Source organism: Rhinolophus sinicus, chromosome 16, assembly GCF_057876585.1.
Source record: "Rhinolophus sinicus isolate RSI-liver-muscle chromosome 16, RSI-T2T, whole genome shotgun sequence".
NCBI classification, from domain to species: Eukaryota; Metazoa; Chordata; class Mammalia; order Chiroptera; family Rhinolophidae; genus Rhinolophus; species Rhinolophus sinicus.
In genome coordinates, this window is record NC_142516.1 from 20,111,599 (window position 1) to 20,132,140 (window position 20,542).

General features: G+C 38.4%; 1 protein-coding gene and 2 pseudogenes across 1 annotated transcript; 1 reads left to right on the top strand and 2 right to left on the bottom strand.

Annotated features, from left to right (window-relative positions):
- Positions 1-4,727: 4,727 nt before the first annotated feature.
- LOC109456960 (tricarboxylate transport protein, mitochondrial pseudogene) lies at positions 4,728-5,696 on the bottom strand (annotated as a pseudogene).
- A 776-nt stretch (positions 5,697-6,472) lies between these two features.
- On the bottom strand, positions 6,473-7,801 carry LOC109456968 (ornithine aminotransferase, mitochondrial pseudogene; annotated as a pseudogene).
- A 4,501-nt stretch (positions 7,802-12,302) lies between these two features.
- OR2K2 (olfactory receptor family 2 subfamily K member 2) lies at positions 12,303-13,279 on the top strand. The gene has a single exon (XM_019749525.3). It carries the CDS (start codon positions 12,332-12,334, stop codon positions 13,277-13,279), a length of 948 nt encoding a protein of 315 aa, XP_019605084.3. The 5' UTR covers positions 12,303-12,331.
- The last annotated feature ends 7,263 nt before the right edge of the window (positions 13,280-20,542 follow it).

Genomic DNA, 20,542 nt, shown 5'->3' on the forward strand with positions numbered 1-20,542 from the left:
TTTAAGAAACCTATCATGGACTACCACTTGAAAATGGGTTTTACTTGGGAAAAAAACAACTCTGGATGTTTTTTGAAACCTTATGGCCTCATAGGACTTGGTGTTTTCCAGATCAGTACTTCCTGCTCCACTAAGTGCCCTCTGACTTTCATTTTTAGTACCTGGAATGCTCTTCCAGGCAAGAATGCCGGCTAGGTCAGCTATTGTTGGAAAGTAAGAGTGTAAGAGCCAGAACTGTGCTCTTGGCCCATGTCAAATGTTAAAGCCTCATCAGATTTTATGCATTTAAAACTTTTTGTTATTTAATATTGGGAACCTCCCATGGTGCTGAGAGAGGTGCTAAGATACTTGAACCTTAGTGCTTAGTGTTATTTATTTTAGCTTTCTACGCACATTTTCTAATTTCTACATGTAATGCCTTCATCTTGACCAGCCAAGTCATTTGCAGGAGTAATGCTAAATCATGGTCTCCCAATGCAGCTAGTGTGTGCATGTGTGCACATTCTTATGTAAAGGGGTTAAAAGCTGAGACTTTGTAATTGTGGAATGTTGATACTGGTGAACAAATGGAAGGAGAACCTGTGCATGTTTATTTCTTCAGCATTCATTTAATAAAGATATCTGGAAGAGATTTTTATGATTTCCCCCACCTAGGAATACTCAGTGCTGCTTGTTATACAAGCAACTGATTAATTAGTGAATTTATTATTCCTGTAATAAGTACGCTATATCTTCACAGATTTATTGATACGTGGAAAGGAGGCACCTGAAGTTTGGCAACTGGAAATAAAACAATGAAAGGAGTATAAAATTGTCTTTTTGGTCATCAAGAGCAGCAATTTCTTTAATGTTTGTGTCCGATTTATAATTGCTAGTGTGTTTGCCTGCGATATAGTTTACACACTAAAACTGCCCCCAAATCCCCACTGCTTTCTCCTTCCATCTTGTGTATGCACTAAAAAGACAAAGGAAAGAAAAAAAGATGTGACTGTGTTGATTTGGGCTGTAGTAGCAACTACACTGTGAATATTGCCCGTTATGGGGCAGGACTGACTACCAGCTGCTGCCACAATATATTCATGCTGCTTGTTAAGTACAGGGAGTTATTTTGACATTGGCACTCATTGTAATGTACAAATTGTTATTAATGGATGTATATTTCACAGATTTCTGTATTTTATATGCAAAGTCCTCATAGGATCCTCTGTAATATGTGCTCCGCTAGCTAAGCATGTGATAGTCTTATCTGAAAGGAAAATCCTACCCATGCCCAAGAGATACTAAATGGTCAATAAAAGCTGCATGACCAAGTCTGAGACAGTGCGTTAATTTTTCCCGGTTCTCTAGGAAACTAGGTCAGCTTCTTGAGGCATTGACTAGTTACACTTTAAAAACCAAAAACAGGCCCAACAGCCCGTCATGTTCTGAGCTACCTCTACTTATTCACACTTAAATCCAGTGTGTGCTTGGAAGCTTTTTTAAGTCGTCTGGGGAAGAAGCCTCCATGAGCCTTCTCTACTAATTCCATCATGGAATGTATAAAATCTGAGGGTTTTTTAGTATTCTTTTCAGATGTAACTCCCAATATTAGACTAAATTCCATGATAAATAAGTTTATCTTTGAGTCCCTAGAGAATATTTACTCACAGAGTGTATCCTGCCTTTTAGTTTTACCAGGCCTTTTAATTCTGAGAGGATCAGCCTATCCGTTGTGACCCCAGCTTCAACCAACCCCTGCCTGCAGGAAAAAGAAACGTCTCTAATTCAGAAATTCTTGCCAACCTCGTACTATACAGTCTTTCACAAACATTACCCTTAAATATTGTCTGAATTCCTGACCCAGACATCATGGGATATAAAGAAAATGGCTATTGTTTTAAGGCATGAAGTTTTGGTTACTTGGTTATGCAGCAATAGGAAACAGACACTACCGATAGTAGCCAAAATTTCACACCATGTTGGGAAATTATTTAGCACTATACTAAAGGTGGCTCAGACATGTTCTATCACCGATTTCACTCGTAAGTATGTACCCAAGAGAAATGTGCACATACATATACCAAAAGACACACATGCAGGTTTGTAACATTAGTTGAAATAGCCAAAAAGTGGAAACAACTCAAAGGTTTAACAACAGAAGAGTGGATATAGTGTTATGATCACTGCAGTCACACATTTACATGGATCACGTAAACATACAGTGGAGGGAAGGAATCCAAACAGCGTAATGCATATTGTATGATGGCACAAAATCAGCAGGTAATGTCCTATGAGCACTTAAGAAGAATGTGTATATGTTGATGGGTGTAGGTGTTCTATAGATGGTGTTGAGTCTAGTTTATAGTGTTTCAGCCTTCTGTATCCTTGTTAACACGATGTAGTTCTACCGATTAATTGAGAATTCAGTATTAAAGTATTCAGCTATTGTTGAAGTATCTATTTCTCCCTCTAATTCTGTCAGTTTGTATTAAGTATTTTGGGGCTTTGTTTTTTAGATACATATACATAATTGTTAGGTCATCTTGATGGATTAATCCTTATATCATTAAATTAAGGGCCACACTTTCCGATTTCTTTGCATGTCATAATTTTTTGTTGAAAACTGGACATTTAAAATAATAACTATGTGGCAACTCTGGAAATCCTATTCCCCTCCCATTCCAGAGTTTGTTGTTTTCTTTCCTGTACTAATTCTGTCAAGTCTCAATTCTTTGTTGTAGGTGACCACTGAAGTCTCTGCTCAGTTAGCTTAGTGGTCAGCTAATGACAGAAATTTCCTTAAATGCTGTCTCCATTCTGGAGCTACTCCTGTTCCTCTGTTACTCAAAGCTCTATTCTCCAAGATTGTTGTGTTTATATGATTTAAACTGAATTTTGGGGAATAACAGTGGGAGTAAAGAATAACCAAGATCAGCCAACAACCTAAAATTCATATGAGGTGTCACTATTTTTGCAGATCCTTAGCTTTCCCTTCTGTTAGACATTTCTCACTGCTTAGTTTCTCTGGATTTCTTTTAGTCCTCAAGGCTTCTGGGCTCTCTCTCCTCTTCCTAGTACCCTTTCCACCACTCTCTCTCCCAGTGTTCCAAACCCTTCTGAAGAAGCCAGGATTGAACTTTAAAATCCTATAACTTCAATAGTAAACAGAATAATTTAGTTATCTTTATCGTACTCTTTTGCCGTTTGAACAAGCCCAGACCCTGCTTTCACAATCAAACAGACCCTTTGAGGTGCTGTTCTAAAGGAGAGAGCCACATAACCAGGAGCTGAGGTAATTATGCCACTCTTCTGAAAGGTGAAGTGGCTGAAATTAGGTTATTTTGTTTGGTTTTGTGAGAAATGAGTCTGACAACCTCCTTCAACTCTACCATCTTTTATGGGAACATCTCTTGCTTCAATTTTGGAGGTTTTAATATAGGATTTTTTTTGTTTTATGAGAAAAGAATTAAAATTTTTTGTTTATTCGTGAAAATGACACATGATTAGAGATGAACTCTAGATTTTACATCACGATTCATTTAGTTTATTGGTCATGGTATTGTTATTAAAATTTTATTGTTCCCTTTATGTAAAATCTGCTCCATTCTTAAAGTCATTCTAATATCTCGAAATTTTAATATAACATAATGGAATATTTTTCTGCTCACTATATTTTTCAATTGGCTGCAAGAAAAATATTGATTTTTATTTATCTTTTATTAAGCTACTCAACTCTTGCTGGGGAACAGTTTTAATTGATTTCTTTTTAGATATAAAATCATATAGTTTGCAAATGACAAGTTTATTTCCTTTTCTCCAATATCAATGCTTATTATTTCTAACATTTTATCGTCAATTTTCTAGCAAAAGTCTTGTTTCCTTGTTGCCTAGTGATGCTCCAGAGAGATTTATTGTGAGCACTGACCTTTAGGAAAATAAAGTTTCAAGATTAATTTTAAAATGGTGAAGTCATTAACTCTACGATGTATCCTGTGTTTTATAGTCAAGCCCAGTGGGTATAGCAGGTTTAACTATTTCAAGTTCATGCATGGGCCACTCTAGCCCATTATCCCCAATATATCGTTCTATGACTTAATTAGCTTGATTGTTAATTCTTATATTACTCAATCTAGTTGTTACTTCTTTTCCCAAGGAGGAAAACTGCTTATGATCAAGTGGTATGATCTAGTTGTCCTGATGGTCCTGTATCTGGAGCTTCCATTCACCCTCTGTGATCCAAAGTAAACTGTCATAAGGAAACAGGAAAGATGGGAACTGCATGCCTTGTGGTAATACATATACCTGCTCTCCACACATCTAGAATGATTTTTTTTTTTGACAAAATCTGATTTATTCTACCTTGGGAGGGTGGTCCTGAGAATGGTGGGTGCCACCCTGTCCCAGGCAGAGTGGAGGATGCAGCGCCTGGAACGTGGTTAAGGCCATATTGAGGCCCTGAGGCAGCTGTGGTGGGCATGGCGGATGCCTCTGCTGCCCAGGGTGGAAGGCACCCGGATGGGACCCAGGCCACACAGGCACGCCAGGTAGCGGGCATAGGGTCACATGACACAACATGAAATACAAGCACACGACTCATGAGTAAGCACATAGGCAGTGCACACAAATTCACAGGTCAGAGGGACACCCAACATCAGCTGGATACATGGACAAAACTATGGGACACATGGGCGCTATGGCCACAGGGATCAGATCCAGGCCACGGAGTGCAGGGACCGGTATGGGGCCTTTTAGCACGACAGCACTGGAATGGCGAGAAGAGGGCGCTGGAGGATGGTCTGGAGGTGTCTGTCTTCCACTTTACTGAGCAGCTTCACCACCTCAGCGTAGATGAGGGACATGGCAGTCACATCCAGGTGGATCCGGCCCAGATGGGGACAGTGCTCTTGCAGAAGGCTTCGAGGCCCTCATTGCTCAGGGTTTGCAATCCAGCCACACGTGTTCAGTGTCTGTGCGCCGCCAGGCCCTGCATCCCGGGCTCCATCACGTGCAGAGCTGTGTTCCCGCAGACCCTGGCTGTGCCGCGAGAGCTCGGAGAACGCCGGGACCAGCGTTTCAGGGTCGTGTTGGGCTTGTTCTCTCCGCACCAGTTGTATGGGCACCTCATGACGAAGAAGTGAATGGCCTGGCTGGCTCCCTGCTTCAGCACTGTGGCTGTGAGGCCCAGGTACGTCCTGTTCCCGCACAATGTCCCCCACCGGGTGGAACAAGCCTCTGTACTTGGAGTTGGGGGAGGTCTGGTCCTCGATGAATTTCACCTGGATGGTCTCCATGGGGCACACGACCACCGCGGCCTCGGGCCACGCCAGCTCCCAGGCAGCCCAGCAGCCTGCGTGTGCTGTGCGGCTTGTTGCTGCTGAGGACCCCGAGCACCGCCTCGGGATGGAGCGGTAGAGCCGGAGGCCGAGGCCTGGGTGCAGGCCCAGGACGCCAGGGCTGCAGCTGGGCTCCCGCACGTAGGTGCAGATGCCCAGGTTCAGCTGCAGCTGCGTCTTCACGTATTCGATGGGGAAAATGATGTAAATTGCGATGTCGCCCCCCAGGCCGCCTACGGGGACCTGGAACCCCGGTTCTGAGACCCCCCTGCCGGGCCTCCTGGCTGACCTGGCCCTTCCCGGCCCCTTTCCGACCCCGGACCTGGCCAGGCGCAGGTGCTGCGGGGAGTCCGGGCCGGGTCCAAATGCCCCTCCCCCCACCATTGTCCTGAAGAGGCGCAGAGGGGCAGTGACACGGAGGGCGAGCACCCGTGCCCGCTGGGGATCAGGAATGCTAATTCCCTAGGCCCCCATCCCCTTCCACCCTTGTGAACTTTTTTTTTTGGACATTTTAAATATAAGCTTTATTTTAAATTTAAAGAAAAACTGAAAATGAATATATTTTACAAATTATATCAACACTTAAAACATAATTTGGGAATGTTCAACATTAATTCTTAATTCAAAATAATGACACTCATGGAATACATCCTGGTGTTGGCCAATATGAAGTTTGTTTAAATCTGGTATTTTATATAAGCTTAACTATTAATCCTTCCTAACATCCAATGATTATGATTCAACTTCATAAAGTTAAACAAGTCTTCTATGTAAACCCCATATAACTTTTTCAAATATGAAACATTTACACAAGCAAGGAAATTATAAAACATACATAAATTATACGGGGCTTGATCCTAAGGCTGCTGATAGAGGCACTTCACCTTAGAAGGCACACACATACACACACACACAAAACACTTAATCACATATAGATGCCATTATATTCTTACAGTTATGTTACATAGTGAACTTGCATGCATGATTATAAGTGTCATTCTATTATGTATGAACTGAAAAATACATATATTTAAAAAAAAAGTCCTTGAAGACACAAGGGGGTGGAATATGCCTGCGTTAAGTGCAGAAATCCAGAGGCTTTTTACTGGACATCAAGGACCTGCCTGTCTCCAGCTGGCTCCCAGGCACCACTGCAAACAGTCACCACTCTCAGAAAGACAAGATGGTCTTGTTAATGATTTCCATGACCTCGCTAACGTCGTCCTCTTTGATCACAAGTGGAGGTGCAAATCGGATGATGTCGCCATGGGTTGGCTTGGCCAGAAGTCCATTATCTCAAAGTCGCAGACACACCTTCCAAGCATCATAATCTTTGGTTTCTCTAATAACAACAGCATTTAATAATCCTTTTCCTCTTACAGAAGTTACAATATCAGAAAGTAGCTTCATGAGTTCATTTCTCAAGATGGTACCCATTTTGTTCGCATTTTCAACAAGGTTTTCTTCTTCCCAAACCTCAAGGGCTGCAATGGCCACTTGGCAGCCCAGCGGATTGCCACCGTACGTTGACCCGTGCTCTCCTGGTTTAAAGGTCAGCATTATGTCATCATCACACAATACCGCAGATACGGGGTATAAGCCACCAGAAAGGGCCTTTCCAAGAAGGACTAAGTCGGGTCTGATATTTTCATGGTCAGTAGCCAGCCATCTACCAGGTCTCGCCAATCCTGTCTGTATTTCATCAGCAATCAACAGAACCTGGTGCTGGGTGCACAGTTCTCCCACACCCATCATGTAGCCTGGATCCGGACCGATAATTCCCGCTTCACCTTGAATTGGTTCTTCCATGAACATGGCAACGTTTGGATCCTGTAGAGCACGCTCCAGAGCAGGCAGATCATTATATGGAATGATTTCGAAACGGGGCATAAATGGTCCAAAACCATCATAACTGCTTGGGTCTGCAGAGCTGGAGATAGCAGACATAGTTCTACCCAAAAAGTTTCTAGCTGCAAAAACAATCTTTGCTTTGTACTTCGGAATACCCTTAACAGTATGTCCCCATTTACGAGCAAGTTTGCAAGCTGTCTCTCCAGCCTCCACTCCTGTATTCATAGGAAGAACTTTGTGGTAGTTGAAAAGTTTAGTAATATACTCTTCGTATTCACCAAGGACGTTATTATAGAAAGCCCTAGATGTTAAGGTCAGTTTGTCTGCTTGACTTTTTAGAACATTCACAATCTTTGCATGACAATGCCCCTGGTTGACAGCACTGTAAGCACTCAGGAAGTCAAAATATTTCCTGCCTTCTACATCCCATAGGTAAATACCTTTTCCTCTCTCCAGGGCTACAGGTAAGGATGGTAGTTGTGTGCCCCATACTTAGATTCCCGTTCAAAAATGTAATCAGAGGATGGAGGGCCTTGGACTGTCTTTTTAGTCGCAACAGATGTAGCAGAAGCCACTGAAGAGTGAACTCCTCAACAAAGCACAGCAATAGTCTGGAAACGTGCTAGTTTGGAAAACATTGTGTCCTTCAAGTAGGAATACCACCTACTTGTCTACGGGTCAAAGGCTGGCCTGGGACATGTGGCGTCGGCTGAGCTGGAACCCTGAACTTTTTTTTTTTTTTTTTTTGAACTTTTAAAGAACATATTTTTTTATGAACTATTTGAGGGTAAGTTGGAGATATTTTGCTCCATTAACACTAAATACATCAGTATTTAAGAACAAGGACATTCTCTTACATAATAACCACAGTGCAATCATGAAGCTCAGGGAATTTACCTCTGATACAGTACTATTGTCTAATTCACAGCCCATATTCAATTTTTGTCTTTTGTCCTAATAATATCCCATATTCAATTATTGTCTATTGTCCTAATACTGTCCTTTAGAGGTCGTTTTTTTCCTGGTCTAATATTGAATGCTGGGTCATACACTGTGTTTACTTGTCATGTCCCTTTAATCTCCTTGAACATTTCTTTAACCTTTTTGTTTGTTCCTTTTTAAAAATTAGTTTCATGTGTACAAAACACTGTAATAGTTAGACATTTATCATTTATACCCCTCACAAAGTGATAACCCCCCTCCCTCCATCTACTACCCCTCTGACATCGCATACAGTCATTACATTTCCACTGTCTCTATTCCTAATGCTGTACTCCACATCCTGTGACTATATATATATATATATATATATATATATATATATATACATATATATATAAAGTTATAGTTGACATTCATTATTTTTTATTTTATTTTTATTTTTTTAGTTGACATTCATTATTAATCTTCAGGTGTACAGCACAGTGATCAGGCACCTACACCATCCCTGAAGTGGTCTCCCTAATAAGACAAGTGTCCGTAGGATGCCCTACAAAATCTTTACAACATTATTGATTATATTCCCCAAACTGACTTTCGTATCCCCATGGCAATCCTGTGGTTACCAATTGTGCTTTCTAATCCCCTCACCTTCTTCCTCATCCCCACCTCTCTTCCTATCTAGCAACCCTCAGTTTTTCCTCTATGTCTCTGAGACTGTTTCTGATTAGTTCGTTCATTTATTCTTTTCTTTAGATTCCACATATAAGTGAGATCATATGGTATTTGACTTTCTCTGCCTGACTTATTTCATTTAGCATAATGTTCTCTAGGTCCATCCATATCGTTGCAAATGGTAAGATTTCATTCTTCTTTATGGCTGCATTTGTTTCTTGATTTTTACATTTTGTTTTGAAAAGTATAGGCTGGTTTGCAGGATATTCCTCAATTTAATTTTGTCTGGTTTTCCCTCCTGATTACATTTAGGTTTTGTATTTTTGATACGAACACTACAGAAATGATGTGCTCTCATTGCATCATATCAGAAAGCACATGGAATCAATTTGTGCCATTGTTGGTGATTTTAAGGTGGTTGTCTTCCAGATCACCCTGCTTAAAGCTATTATCTTGTTTTTGAAATTAATAAGAGTTTGTTGTGAGATACTTGAACACCATATAAATATGTTTCTCGTCCAACTTTTACCGATGACTACTGTGATCCTTACATTTACCTACTATAACATTTACCTATGATAATCTGTCACTACAACAACCTTTAACCTTGATTGATGATTTTCTAACTACATCATTCTTATATATTTATTTTTTGGCATCCTACTGTAAAGAAGAGCTCTCATTCCCTCTGTCTTTCTCTCCCTCCCTCTCTCCTTCCCGTCCTTCCTTTCTAAGAATTCATGCATTCTTATTTTCAGTCTGTGGATTATAATCCATTTTTGCCATTATTTGTTTTGATGCTCAAAATAAGCAGTCCCAGATTTGGCCAATGGGAGCCTCATCAAGTGGGCATTTATGGCCGTTTGAAATATCCATACCATCCTTTGCATACTTCCTTTCATTTGAGTGCAGTAAGGTACTCCAGGTTAATTTTGTCCTCTTCCTGCTCCAGCCTTGGTATCACTCATTTCTCCAAAGAGATACATTTTCTTTTAGTTGAAAATTGTATATAGAAACCAGTTATCTGTGTGCTAGATATGTCCATTGCTACTGAGGGTTCATTGTTTTATGGACCTCTCAGTATGTGTATATTGAATAAAATTTCTGATCATTTGTTGGGACAAGTGGTTTAAAGAGTACACTTTCTTTCCTTAATCTTTGAAAATGAGGGAGTAGTTTCACAGATGAAAAACATACAAGTATATACCTTAGAATTCTAGTGATGCCTTTTCTCTGTATACTGTTAAGTGTTCTACACTGTCATCATTCAAGATAAAAATGATATAGCTAGAATGGACAGGGAGAAATAGAAGATAAGTTCTTTGAAATTATTTTTGGGGAGCTCTCTGTCTCGGTTTTTAAAAGTTTGATATAATTGGATCTTTGGGACATTATCCCTGAAGGATCTGAAGTTTCAGACCTCTGTAATATATAACTACTAAACTTTAAATTGTTCAGGGACAACAGTATTCCCCAAGACAACAGGTGATTTAAATTTGGATAGTATTTCAGTTGCTATACTTTGGCATTTTCAGTTATGAAAGTAACAGTTAATACTTTTGAAAGAAATTAATTGCACTGTTGATTTTTATGTAGTACAGTTTTAACATGGATGCATTCATCCTTTCTTGCACTTAGCTAATTTTATGAAGTACATCAGAAGACAATATTTTATTTGGAGTTAGTGACAGGGAATTCAGGTGGGAGGAACCAGTGTTTCTTGGCTACTATTTTTAAACAATAGACATACCAAGTCCCAGGTAACTGGGCTGATTTTTCATTCTAAAAAACTGTGTTTTCTTTGCCAGTCTTAAGAGTAGCACAAAAAATTTAAGTTTCTTTAAAACAGTCTTGTAAAATAATATGTGATTTTTGTAGAGAATTTGTTAAATATAAAATCTGGCTGATGAATCTCGAAGAAATAATCTGTGAGCTAACAAATGAATAAGAACTAACTACTGTGATGTAGCAGAAATGGAGCTCTTAGGAAGAATAGCAAAAACTGCATGCTCCAGTACCATGGAGGGAAGTAGTACTGATAAGTATTTCCTAGAATACTAAGAGTATTCAGCATTACTGATAAAGTTTGGATCTACAATGTAAGCTGCCTCGGAACTGATGTCTAAAACAGAAAAGCATGAAAGGACTTGCTAATATGCTAGCTTTGACATACAGTGGAGAAGTCAGAGATAATGTAATGTAAGTCAAAAGAATAACGTAATATAATGAAAACTATTTTAAAAATATACTCCTGTTATAGGGGCATGATATAAGATATTGCTCACAACATTATTTTTATCCTCACCGTCTATGCTGCTTTTTAAATATGGAGAACTGGGAGACAAATGATAACATTGACTGAAATTGAGAAACTGGAGAAATCACTGATGAGAAAGTGAAGACTGAAATATTGTAAGGTAAACCACATAATTGAGGAATTAGTCTATGAAAGAAAAAGCTAAAATATGATGGCATTTTGCATGTGTAAAATGACAATGAAGGGAATTTTTAAGAACAACTATATTTGAAAATAGAAAGGAAAGAACTAGTGAGGAAAGGAAAAAGATTGAAAATGGTAAAGAGCAGTATCAGTGCAGAAGCAAGGTAAATTTTAGTAATTTGTTTGTTAATGTGAAATGTAAAAAAACACATAAATAAAACCTTAAGTTTCTTGTTTATAATTAGATCTATAATCATTGAAAAGAGATTTTCAGATAATTTTAAAAGGGAGTTTAATTTCTGCATTTCCTGGATGTTCATGAGTTTTAATGTATAACAAGAATATTGCCTGGGTATAATTTTTAGATCTATTTCCATACTCACAAAGGTATGGGTCTCAATAATGCATGAACCTGTACAGTGGATGTATCAGTATTTTAATGAGGTGGGTTATTTTGTGTGACTAGTAAACTGGCTCATAAATATAATCAGAACAGATATCTGCAATGTTTTAAACAGTGTCATCATTTTTGAATCAAGTATATAGACCTCCAAGCTGTTAGCTGGAAAGGACAGAGTTCATTTAGACCCAGAACTTCCTAGGTTTTTGTTTAAAATTCATTTGTTTGTTTCTTTCAGCATTCCTTGTCTTCTTCCAGTGAAGGTTATTACTGGTTTTTATTGTACAAATGTGCTTTCTTTTCCTCACTTATCTGGCTTTTCCAATTTGTGCTTAATAGTTTATTGTGTTCACTTACATTTTCCATCATTCAGTACTTTCAAATCTTTGCTGGAAACCTGTGTGCGAAGCATAGGATTACGGGCGAGATTCAAATATGAAGTGTGTTTATTTTTGTTTTCAAATTCAGTCTTTTCTAAGTTTGTTGTGGAAGAATCAGCATTTTATGTAGATCAAACCTATTTTTTTCCCTCTTAGATCAATAGATACACTATCCTGTGATTTTTTGTGTGTGGTAAAATTGTGTTTATAATAGTAAAATAAGTTTGAAAGTGTTTTCCTAAAGTAAATGAACATTTTACTTTATCCATCTCTGTATGTTCTCAGATGAAATGAACAGAATAAGACTAGAGTAACTACAGATGAAAGAAAGGAAATGCAAGGAGAAAACCTTACCATTTGGAGCTTTTTTTTCCTGGAGGGTTTTTCTAGATACCCACAGTTAGAGATTGTTCTCTTTGTCTTCAGCCTTGGAATGTATCTGATAACCATTTTGGGAAACAGCACTCTTATTTTAATCACTATCCTAGATCCACACCTGCAAACCCCCATGTACTTGTTCCTCGGAAATCTCTCTTTCATGGATGTTTGTTACACATCTGCTTCTATTCCCACTTTGCTGGTAAACTTGCTGTCATCCCAGAAAACCATTATCTTTTCTGGGTGTGCTGTACAGATGTATCTGTCCCTTGCTATGGGCTCCACGGAGTGTGTGCTCCTGGCTGTGATGGCGTATGACCGTTATGTGGCCATTTGCAACCCGCTGAGATACCCCATCGTCATGAACAGGCAAGTCTGTGTGCAGATGGCCACTGTCTCCTGGGTGACGGGCTGCCTGACCGCCCTGCTGGAAACCAGTTTTGCTCTGCAGATACCCCTCTGTGGGAATCTCATCAATCACTTCACGTGTGAAATTCTGGCAGTGCTGAAGTTAGCTTGCACAAGTTCGCTGCTCATGGACCTGACCATGCTGGTGGTCAGTGTGCTCCTCCTGCCCATTCCAATGCTCTTGATTTGCATCTCTTATGTCTTCATCCTTTCCACCATTCTGAGAATCAGCTCAGCAGAGGGAAGAAGCAAAGCCTTTTCTACTTGTGGTGCCCACTTGACTGTGGTGATCTTGTATTATGGGGCTGCGCTCTCCATGTACCTAAAGCCTTCTTCATCAAGCTCAGAAGTAGACAAAATCATCTCTTTGCTTTATGGCGTGCTTACTCCTATGCTGAACCCCATAATTTACAGTTTAAGAAACAAGGAAGTCAAAGATGCAATGAAAAAACTGCTGGGCAAAATGTCATTGCATCAAACACATGAAAGTCTCTGACTGGATGCCTGTGGTTTTACCGGGGGCGCAACCCTGGCAGAACTCACCAGATAAATTCTAGGTAATGCACTCACCCTTATAATACTGACTTGTACCTTAGCTCTATAATTTTACGGTTGTAAGATATGTGTACACAACGTGATTCCAGTTTGCACTTAGTGATATTTTCTGTCTTTTCTGTTTCATGGTTGTGAGAGGTTTTTGGACTATAGCATCATCACACATTTGTTCCAGAAAGAAACTCAGACAAATTTAGAGCCAGTGAATGTGAGTGCCTGAAGAAACTTGGATACCTTCTCTGCCTTAAATCCTTTCTAGGATGAGATGGCAGCATAAAGAAACAAAGAAACAAATAACAAAGATTGACCTTGACTATGCAAGAGAGAAGACAGAATCAAAGGAAAATTAAATTGCTCAACATTACACGGTTGCTGAACTGGACCTGCAACCCTCATCCTTTCAACATCTTTGCCAGAGCTTGTCCTGCCACACCGTGGTGGCTGTCTTCTTACCCTTCCTTTTTCAAAACTCCTGATTCAAACTCCTTGACTTCCTGAGTAAGCCATCCAATGCCTAGTTGATTTGTTCACCTGCCAACCTTGCTTTTCCAAGCATATAGATACTTGAGAAAACTGTATCTCTTTCTGGTGTACCATCCATATGCTAATTCAGTCTTTTTTATGTGTTTGTGTTTTTTTCTTCATTGGATGATTGACTTCTCAAGGCAAGGATTCCTATAATTTTGTACTTTTTTATGTTTATAGCAGTGACTCAGTAAACTAATAAATTTATCAGTTTTAAATCTAATCAATTTATTTGAGAAGTATCACTTGTGAAAATTATGAAAAAACAACATGAGCAATGAGGTATATTGCTTTATAAATACCTAACAATTACAGAGACCATTTATATTGGTTGTTTTAAGTCTTTCACTTGTACAAAAATACTACTTGTTTAAAATGCAGACTGGGCCTCTATTCCCACATCTTCTGATTCAGTAGCTCTGGGGTGGGGTCCTGATAATATGCATTTATGATAGATCCCCAAGAAACACTGATATAGGTTTTGGATGACTATACTTTGGGAGACATTATTCCCAGCAAAATCTATCGTTCCAAAAGAAAAGTAGGATTAGTTCTTATTTCTCCTTTTTTCCTTTGAATTTTATTTTTTCTTCCATTGTTTCTTCCTCCATGTATACCTTCTCAATTGCCTACCTCCACTTCTAGAGTAGGGAATAGGAGAGGGTTTTGAGTGGAGGAAGGTTAACCCAATTGACAAATTTCAAAATATGAAAGACCTAAGAAGATCTAGTATTGGATGTTGAATTCTGGACCCAAATAATCCAGTTCTGGATTATTTAACTCTTAGGCCATTCCCTTCGATCTTAGGCTTCCATTACACATTCCTAGATGTGTAACCTACATTTAAAGAGACATGCAATGACCAACAAAATTATGGTGATGGAGCAAGGGGACAAATTTGATGCCAGATGTTGCTGCCAAGAGATATTTGATGTTTGGGGATGGAAACAAACCCTGATTTTGGGGGTAGCACGGGAGAGTTGACCAGGAAGCTTCCATAGAAGCTAGAAGTAATTATTTTTCTGCTGAGATATCTCAGCCTTCTCAACCCAAATACCACCTTTATTTCCTGGCAATTTCAGAGTCATTTTGAAGTGACATTTTATAGTAGGCTTTTCTTAGAGTAGAACTGGATTTTATATTGGAGTAGAATTAATTATCTACCTCCTGGAATTAGCTATAATATATGTGGTACCAAATGTAAACAGGAATAACCAGAGTTAGAGAAATAGCTGAAATACTTCAAAGAGTGAGCTATGAGAACTTGAAGACATAGAGTCTGAACATACTCTGTTATTAGGATGTCAGCTTTGACACAAGGAACTGAGCAGATTGTTTCAGAATGGGATATAGATCAGAACGGGACACTGAAACAGATTAGAAATAATCCAGATATCAGAAAAGGACCCAGGATGGAACCTGGGCAGATATCTCCCTAGTAGCAGAATAGCAGTTACAGTAGTTACAGCCACGTGTTACATAAAGTTTCTATGAAAAAACAACAAGCAAATATAAATGTTTTATATATTATTGGCAATACTAATGTTAGTTATTGGTAAATGGTACATTCCTCCATTTGGATTAGATTCCATCTCAACCAGTCCTGTTAATTGCAGTCATTACTTTAAAGAGTCTCAGGTCTGGCATCCTTTTCAGGTATTGTTAAAAAGAGGAATATGTTTGACAGAGAAGGTAAAACCGCGTCTGACAGGCAACCAATTCCGGAATGAATGATTACATGACCAGATTTATGCTGTAGGAAAATCTGATCATGTCACTTCCCCCCTTAAATCCCTTAGTGGCTTTTTATTACCCAGAAACTGGAAGTCCTTAAAGATGACATGACTTTCATAATCTGATTACTCACCATTTACCTTCTTTACTCTAGGGACATAAAATTCCTTTTTGTTCCATAAAAATGTTGTGCTCTGTCTTGCTGCTGCTTTTATTAAGGGCATTTATCACAATTTGTAATTTGATAGTAATTTGTTGGCTTACTTGTTTAAATAAACCAAGTAGTCTGTAGGTTCACTGAGGCAAGGACTGTATCAGTTTCATGTACCACTGTTTACCCATGGCTTAGCACAGGGTTTGGCACAGAGAAGACATTTAGTGCATACTTTTGTGAATGACCAAGTGCTCACTGAGCATCTGTTGAATAAAAATATGCATGTAATAAACTTTTGATGGCTATTCAGTTAGGTACTTGACCATTCCTGTGGTGAGAGAGATGAGGTGGTGAAAGGTGAGTGATTTCTAGGTGTCATAGAAGGCTGCTAGTGTCTTTAACTAACACAGGGAGTACTTGAAAAGGACCACGTTTGGGGGTGGAAGGGTACATATTGATTTGTATTTTAGACATGTTGAAATTGTCATGATTTTGAGATATAAAAGTAGAGATATCAGGGAGTCAGTTGGATATGCTAGTTTGGAATTAATGAGAAAGATCAGCCTGGAGATACAAACTTGGCCCATATTTGCATATATGTAATAATTTAAGTAATGAATGTGGTTGATATTAAATAGGGAGTTTAGAGTGAGAAAATTGCTTAAGATGAAGCTAGAGGAACACTAATATTTAAAGCTACATATCAAATAGGAAAAGCCAACAAAGGGATAGTGAAAAGGAGCAACCCTCAAAGTAGGGAGAGGGCAAAAGCCGGGAGACAGATTCCAGCTTTGGTCAAGGTGAAGTATAAGCACACCCCATCCTGTTTCTCCCACTGAATGCAATGAAAAACTATAGACAGAATGTATGGAGCAGCTATCTGTGAATTCTGAAAAATAAATGGTAGCAGGCAGACCTGGGGAGGAAACTAGAACACAAGGTACCAAAAAACTCTTAGTGAATTTTTTTCCCTTTTCTTTTTCCCCTCCAATATCTCTTGGCCTGGACTCAAGGGCAACCTGAAACCCAAACCTATATGCTTAGGTTCATACAGAAAGACAGACAAAAAGAGCTCTAAGAGAAGCTCATTTTGTGGTCTGAAAAGAGAGAATTTGGGTCTCTCTGCATCAGGAAGAGTGAATTAAATGCCTGATTTTTTTCTGTTATAGCTTGCCCAACCCCCTAGACAATGCTTGTGATGACAGTGGCAGCACTAGCAACAGTGGCTAAGCAGGCACCTAAAATTCTTAGGAAAGAGAACCCTTCTTCCTGGGGGAACCGTGGTCCCAAGAGCAGGAGCAGAGTCCCTATTGCTTTCTTCCCTCTCTGTATCCTCTCACCATTTGGTACCTGAGGAAGTCTTCCAGCCTCCAGAACTGTTAGAAATCAATTTCTGTTGTTTAAACCACCCAGTCTGGTATTCTGTTATGGCAGCCTAAAACAACTAATACATGTCCCTCTCTTCCATTTCCAAAGCCAGCAAAGATGAGTCAATTCAGTACTCTGATCCTGCTTCTGTCATCACATCTTTTTCTCTAACTCTCTTCTGACTCCTTCATCCACGTTTAAGGACCCTTGTGATTATACTGGGCCAAGACAGATAATCTCTCTATTCTAAGGTCAGCTGATTAACAACCTTAATTCCATCTGCAACCTTAATCTCCTTTGCCAGGTAATCTAGCATATTCATAGGTTCTGTGGATTAGGATGTGGACATCTTTGGGGCCATTATTTTCCCTAACACACCTTGATTTCAAAATCATTGTATTAAGAAATGGAAACACTCAGATCTTTTGGATTCCTGGACATTGATGCTGAACTTACTCCAGTTTCTAAAGACCCAGAATAACACTGCACTGCATATCTCAGTGAGTCTGCTTATGAATCTTGAGTGATTGAGATTCACTTCAAAGTTCACTTTGTGGAGACTCTGAAAGCATCCTGTGGTTATTTCCTCAGTTTGCAAGTAATATTTGGAATAGATAACATCAACAACTGGCACATCCCCACATCGTCTCTATGAATTATAGGTTAAGGACACTGTAGTCAGAAAATCCAAGCTGAAGCCCTTGGAACTTCCCTTTCCTACCAAATGATAACATTAAAAGGCATGTCTGGTGGAATCATAGAAATTAGAATCATCATCAAACGCTTGAAAGATTCAAGGAGTGGTGATTTGTATCACATCCTCTCAACTTTTCGAATTGGTAGATGCAGAAGGCTGGCAGGTTTTGGGGAATGAGAATGAATTAAAATATACTTACTTTTATGGTGGTATTAATTGCAGCACATTTGTAGATATGGTCTCCTGACTAGAGCAGTGAGTAGCTGCTTTCTTATTGCAGCAATATTATTAATAAAATAAGAAACCATCTGCTTTCACTTGGCAGAGTCAGCAGTACACCTTCACCAGATTACTTCAGGCTTCTTCCTCAGTTCTGCAGTTCTTTTTCACAAATAGGAATTGGGATATTTGTCTGTAGTTCTTTTCAAGTGATTTCTTTTTAAAATACTAATATGTTGTTATTTATTTGTTTTTCATTAATATCTTGATTCACTAGATAGTTACTCAATATCTAATGATTGTGAGGTACTTTTTTGGGTGTCATAGGGGATGTAGACATTAGCAAAGAATGAATTATTGTCCTTAAAGAGTCCAAAATCTAATAGAAAAGACATGCATGAAAATATCTAAAAACTCAAGGTAGAACAATCAACTTCACATTATAAATAATACATTTATATTATACATCATAATTATAATAAGTTTTCAAGGGATTTGTCTGACTTTGCAGAAGGGTAATGGGGCTTCCTAGAATGACTTAGGAAGTATTTTCTCCTCTTGTATTTTTTTGGAAGAGTGAGAGGATTGGTATTAATTCTTTAAAGGTTTGGCAGAATTCACCAGTAAAGTTATCTGGTCCTGTGCTTTTTTTTATTGTTGTGAGATTTTTGATTACTGATTCAATATTCTTACTAGTTATAAGTCGGTCCAATTTTCTATTTCTTGTTGAGTCAGATTTGGTAGTTTGTTTCCAAATTGAAAGGAAGAAGTAAATTACCTTTGTAGATGGCATAATCTTGTGTGTAGAAAATCTTAAACAACTGATGAAAAAGTCAGCTATTAGAGCTAATAAACAAGTTCAACATAGTTTCAGGATACAAGATGAATACATAAAAACCAGTGATATTTCTATATAAGAGTGGTTAATCCAAACGAAAAATTAAGAAAACAATTCCATGTAAATAGCATAAAAAGAATAAAAGAGGGATAAATTTGGCTTAAGAGTTGCAAGACTTTTACACTAAAAACTACAAAATTGTTGAAAGAAAATGAAGACCTAAATAAACAGAAAAGGATCCCATGTTTATGGGTTGGAAGACTTAATATTAATTTTTAATTAAATTTAAAATTTTATTGTAGTTAAAAACACATAACAAAATTTATCATCTTAACCATTTTTAAGTGTATAGTACCATAGTGTTAAGTATATTCACATTGTTGTGCAACACATCTCCAGGACTTTTTCATCTTACAAAACTGAAACGCTACACATGTCGAGCAACAACTCCCCATTTCTCCTTCCCCTCCCTCCTGGCAACCACCATTCTAATTTCTGTTTCTATGAGTTTTGACTAGATGCCTTATATATGTAGAATCAAACACTATTTGTCTTTTTGTGAGTGATTTATTTCATGTAGCATAATGTCCTCAAGATTCATCCATATTGTAGTATGTGACAGAATTTCCTTTTTTTTATTTTTTATTTTTAGAATTTCCTTTTTTACAAAGCTGAATAATATTCCATCGATGTATATACCACATTGTTTCATCCATTCATCCATTGGTGGACATTTGGGTTGCTTCCACCTCTTGGCTATTGTGACTAATGTTACAATACACATGGGTATGCAGATATCTCTTTGAGACCGTGCTTTCAATTCTTTTGCATATGTACCCACAAGTGAGATTGATGGAACATAGGGGAGCTCTGTTTTTAATTTTTTGAGGAGTCTCCACACTGTTTTCCATAGTGGCTGCACCATTTCACAATCCTACCAACAGTTTACAAGGGTTCCAGTTGCTCCACATCCTCACCAACACTTATTTTCTATTTTTGTAAAAATATTAACCATTCTAGTGGGTGTGAGGTGATCTCATAGTGGTTTTGACTTGCATTTCTCTAGTGATTAGTGCTGTTGAGCATCTTTTCATATACTCTTTGAACATTACATATCTTTACAGAAAGGTTGATCCAAGTTTTTTGTCCATTTTATTTTATGGTCTCTATTATGTCCTTGATTAAGTAGTAAATTCTTTAACATAGGTATCTTGGCTTTCTTTCAATTTTTTTTAATTGACTTTTTTTTTGAGTAGTTTTAAGTTCATAGCAAAATTGAGGGAAAGGTGTGGAGATTTCCCATATAACTCCCTGCTCCTGTCCCCACTGCATCCCCCTTGTCAACTTCCCCCACCAGAGTGGTTCATTTGTTACAATTGATGAACCTACATTGACGCATCATGATCACCCCAAATTCATAGTTTACATTATGGTACGCTGTTGGTGTTGTATATTCTTTAGGTTTGGACAAACATATAATGATGACCTGTATCCATCATTATAACATCATACAGAGTATGAAACTTCACAGTATTTGCAGTATTTAGAGCAAATTTATGAAACTTGAGAGTAATACTATTCCTTGAACCCTATTATGAGTACTTTGGAACAACCCCACCTCTCAGTGTTTCACTGTTACTCATAAATAGAGATCATTTCACTTCGAAGG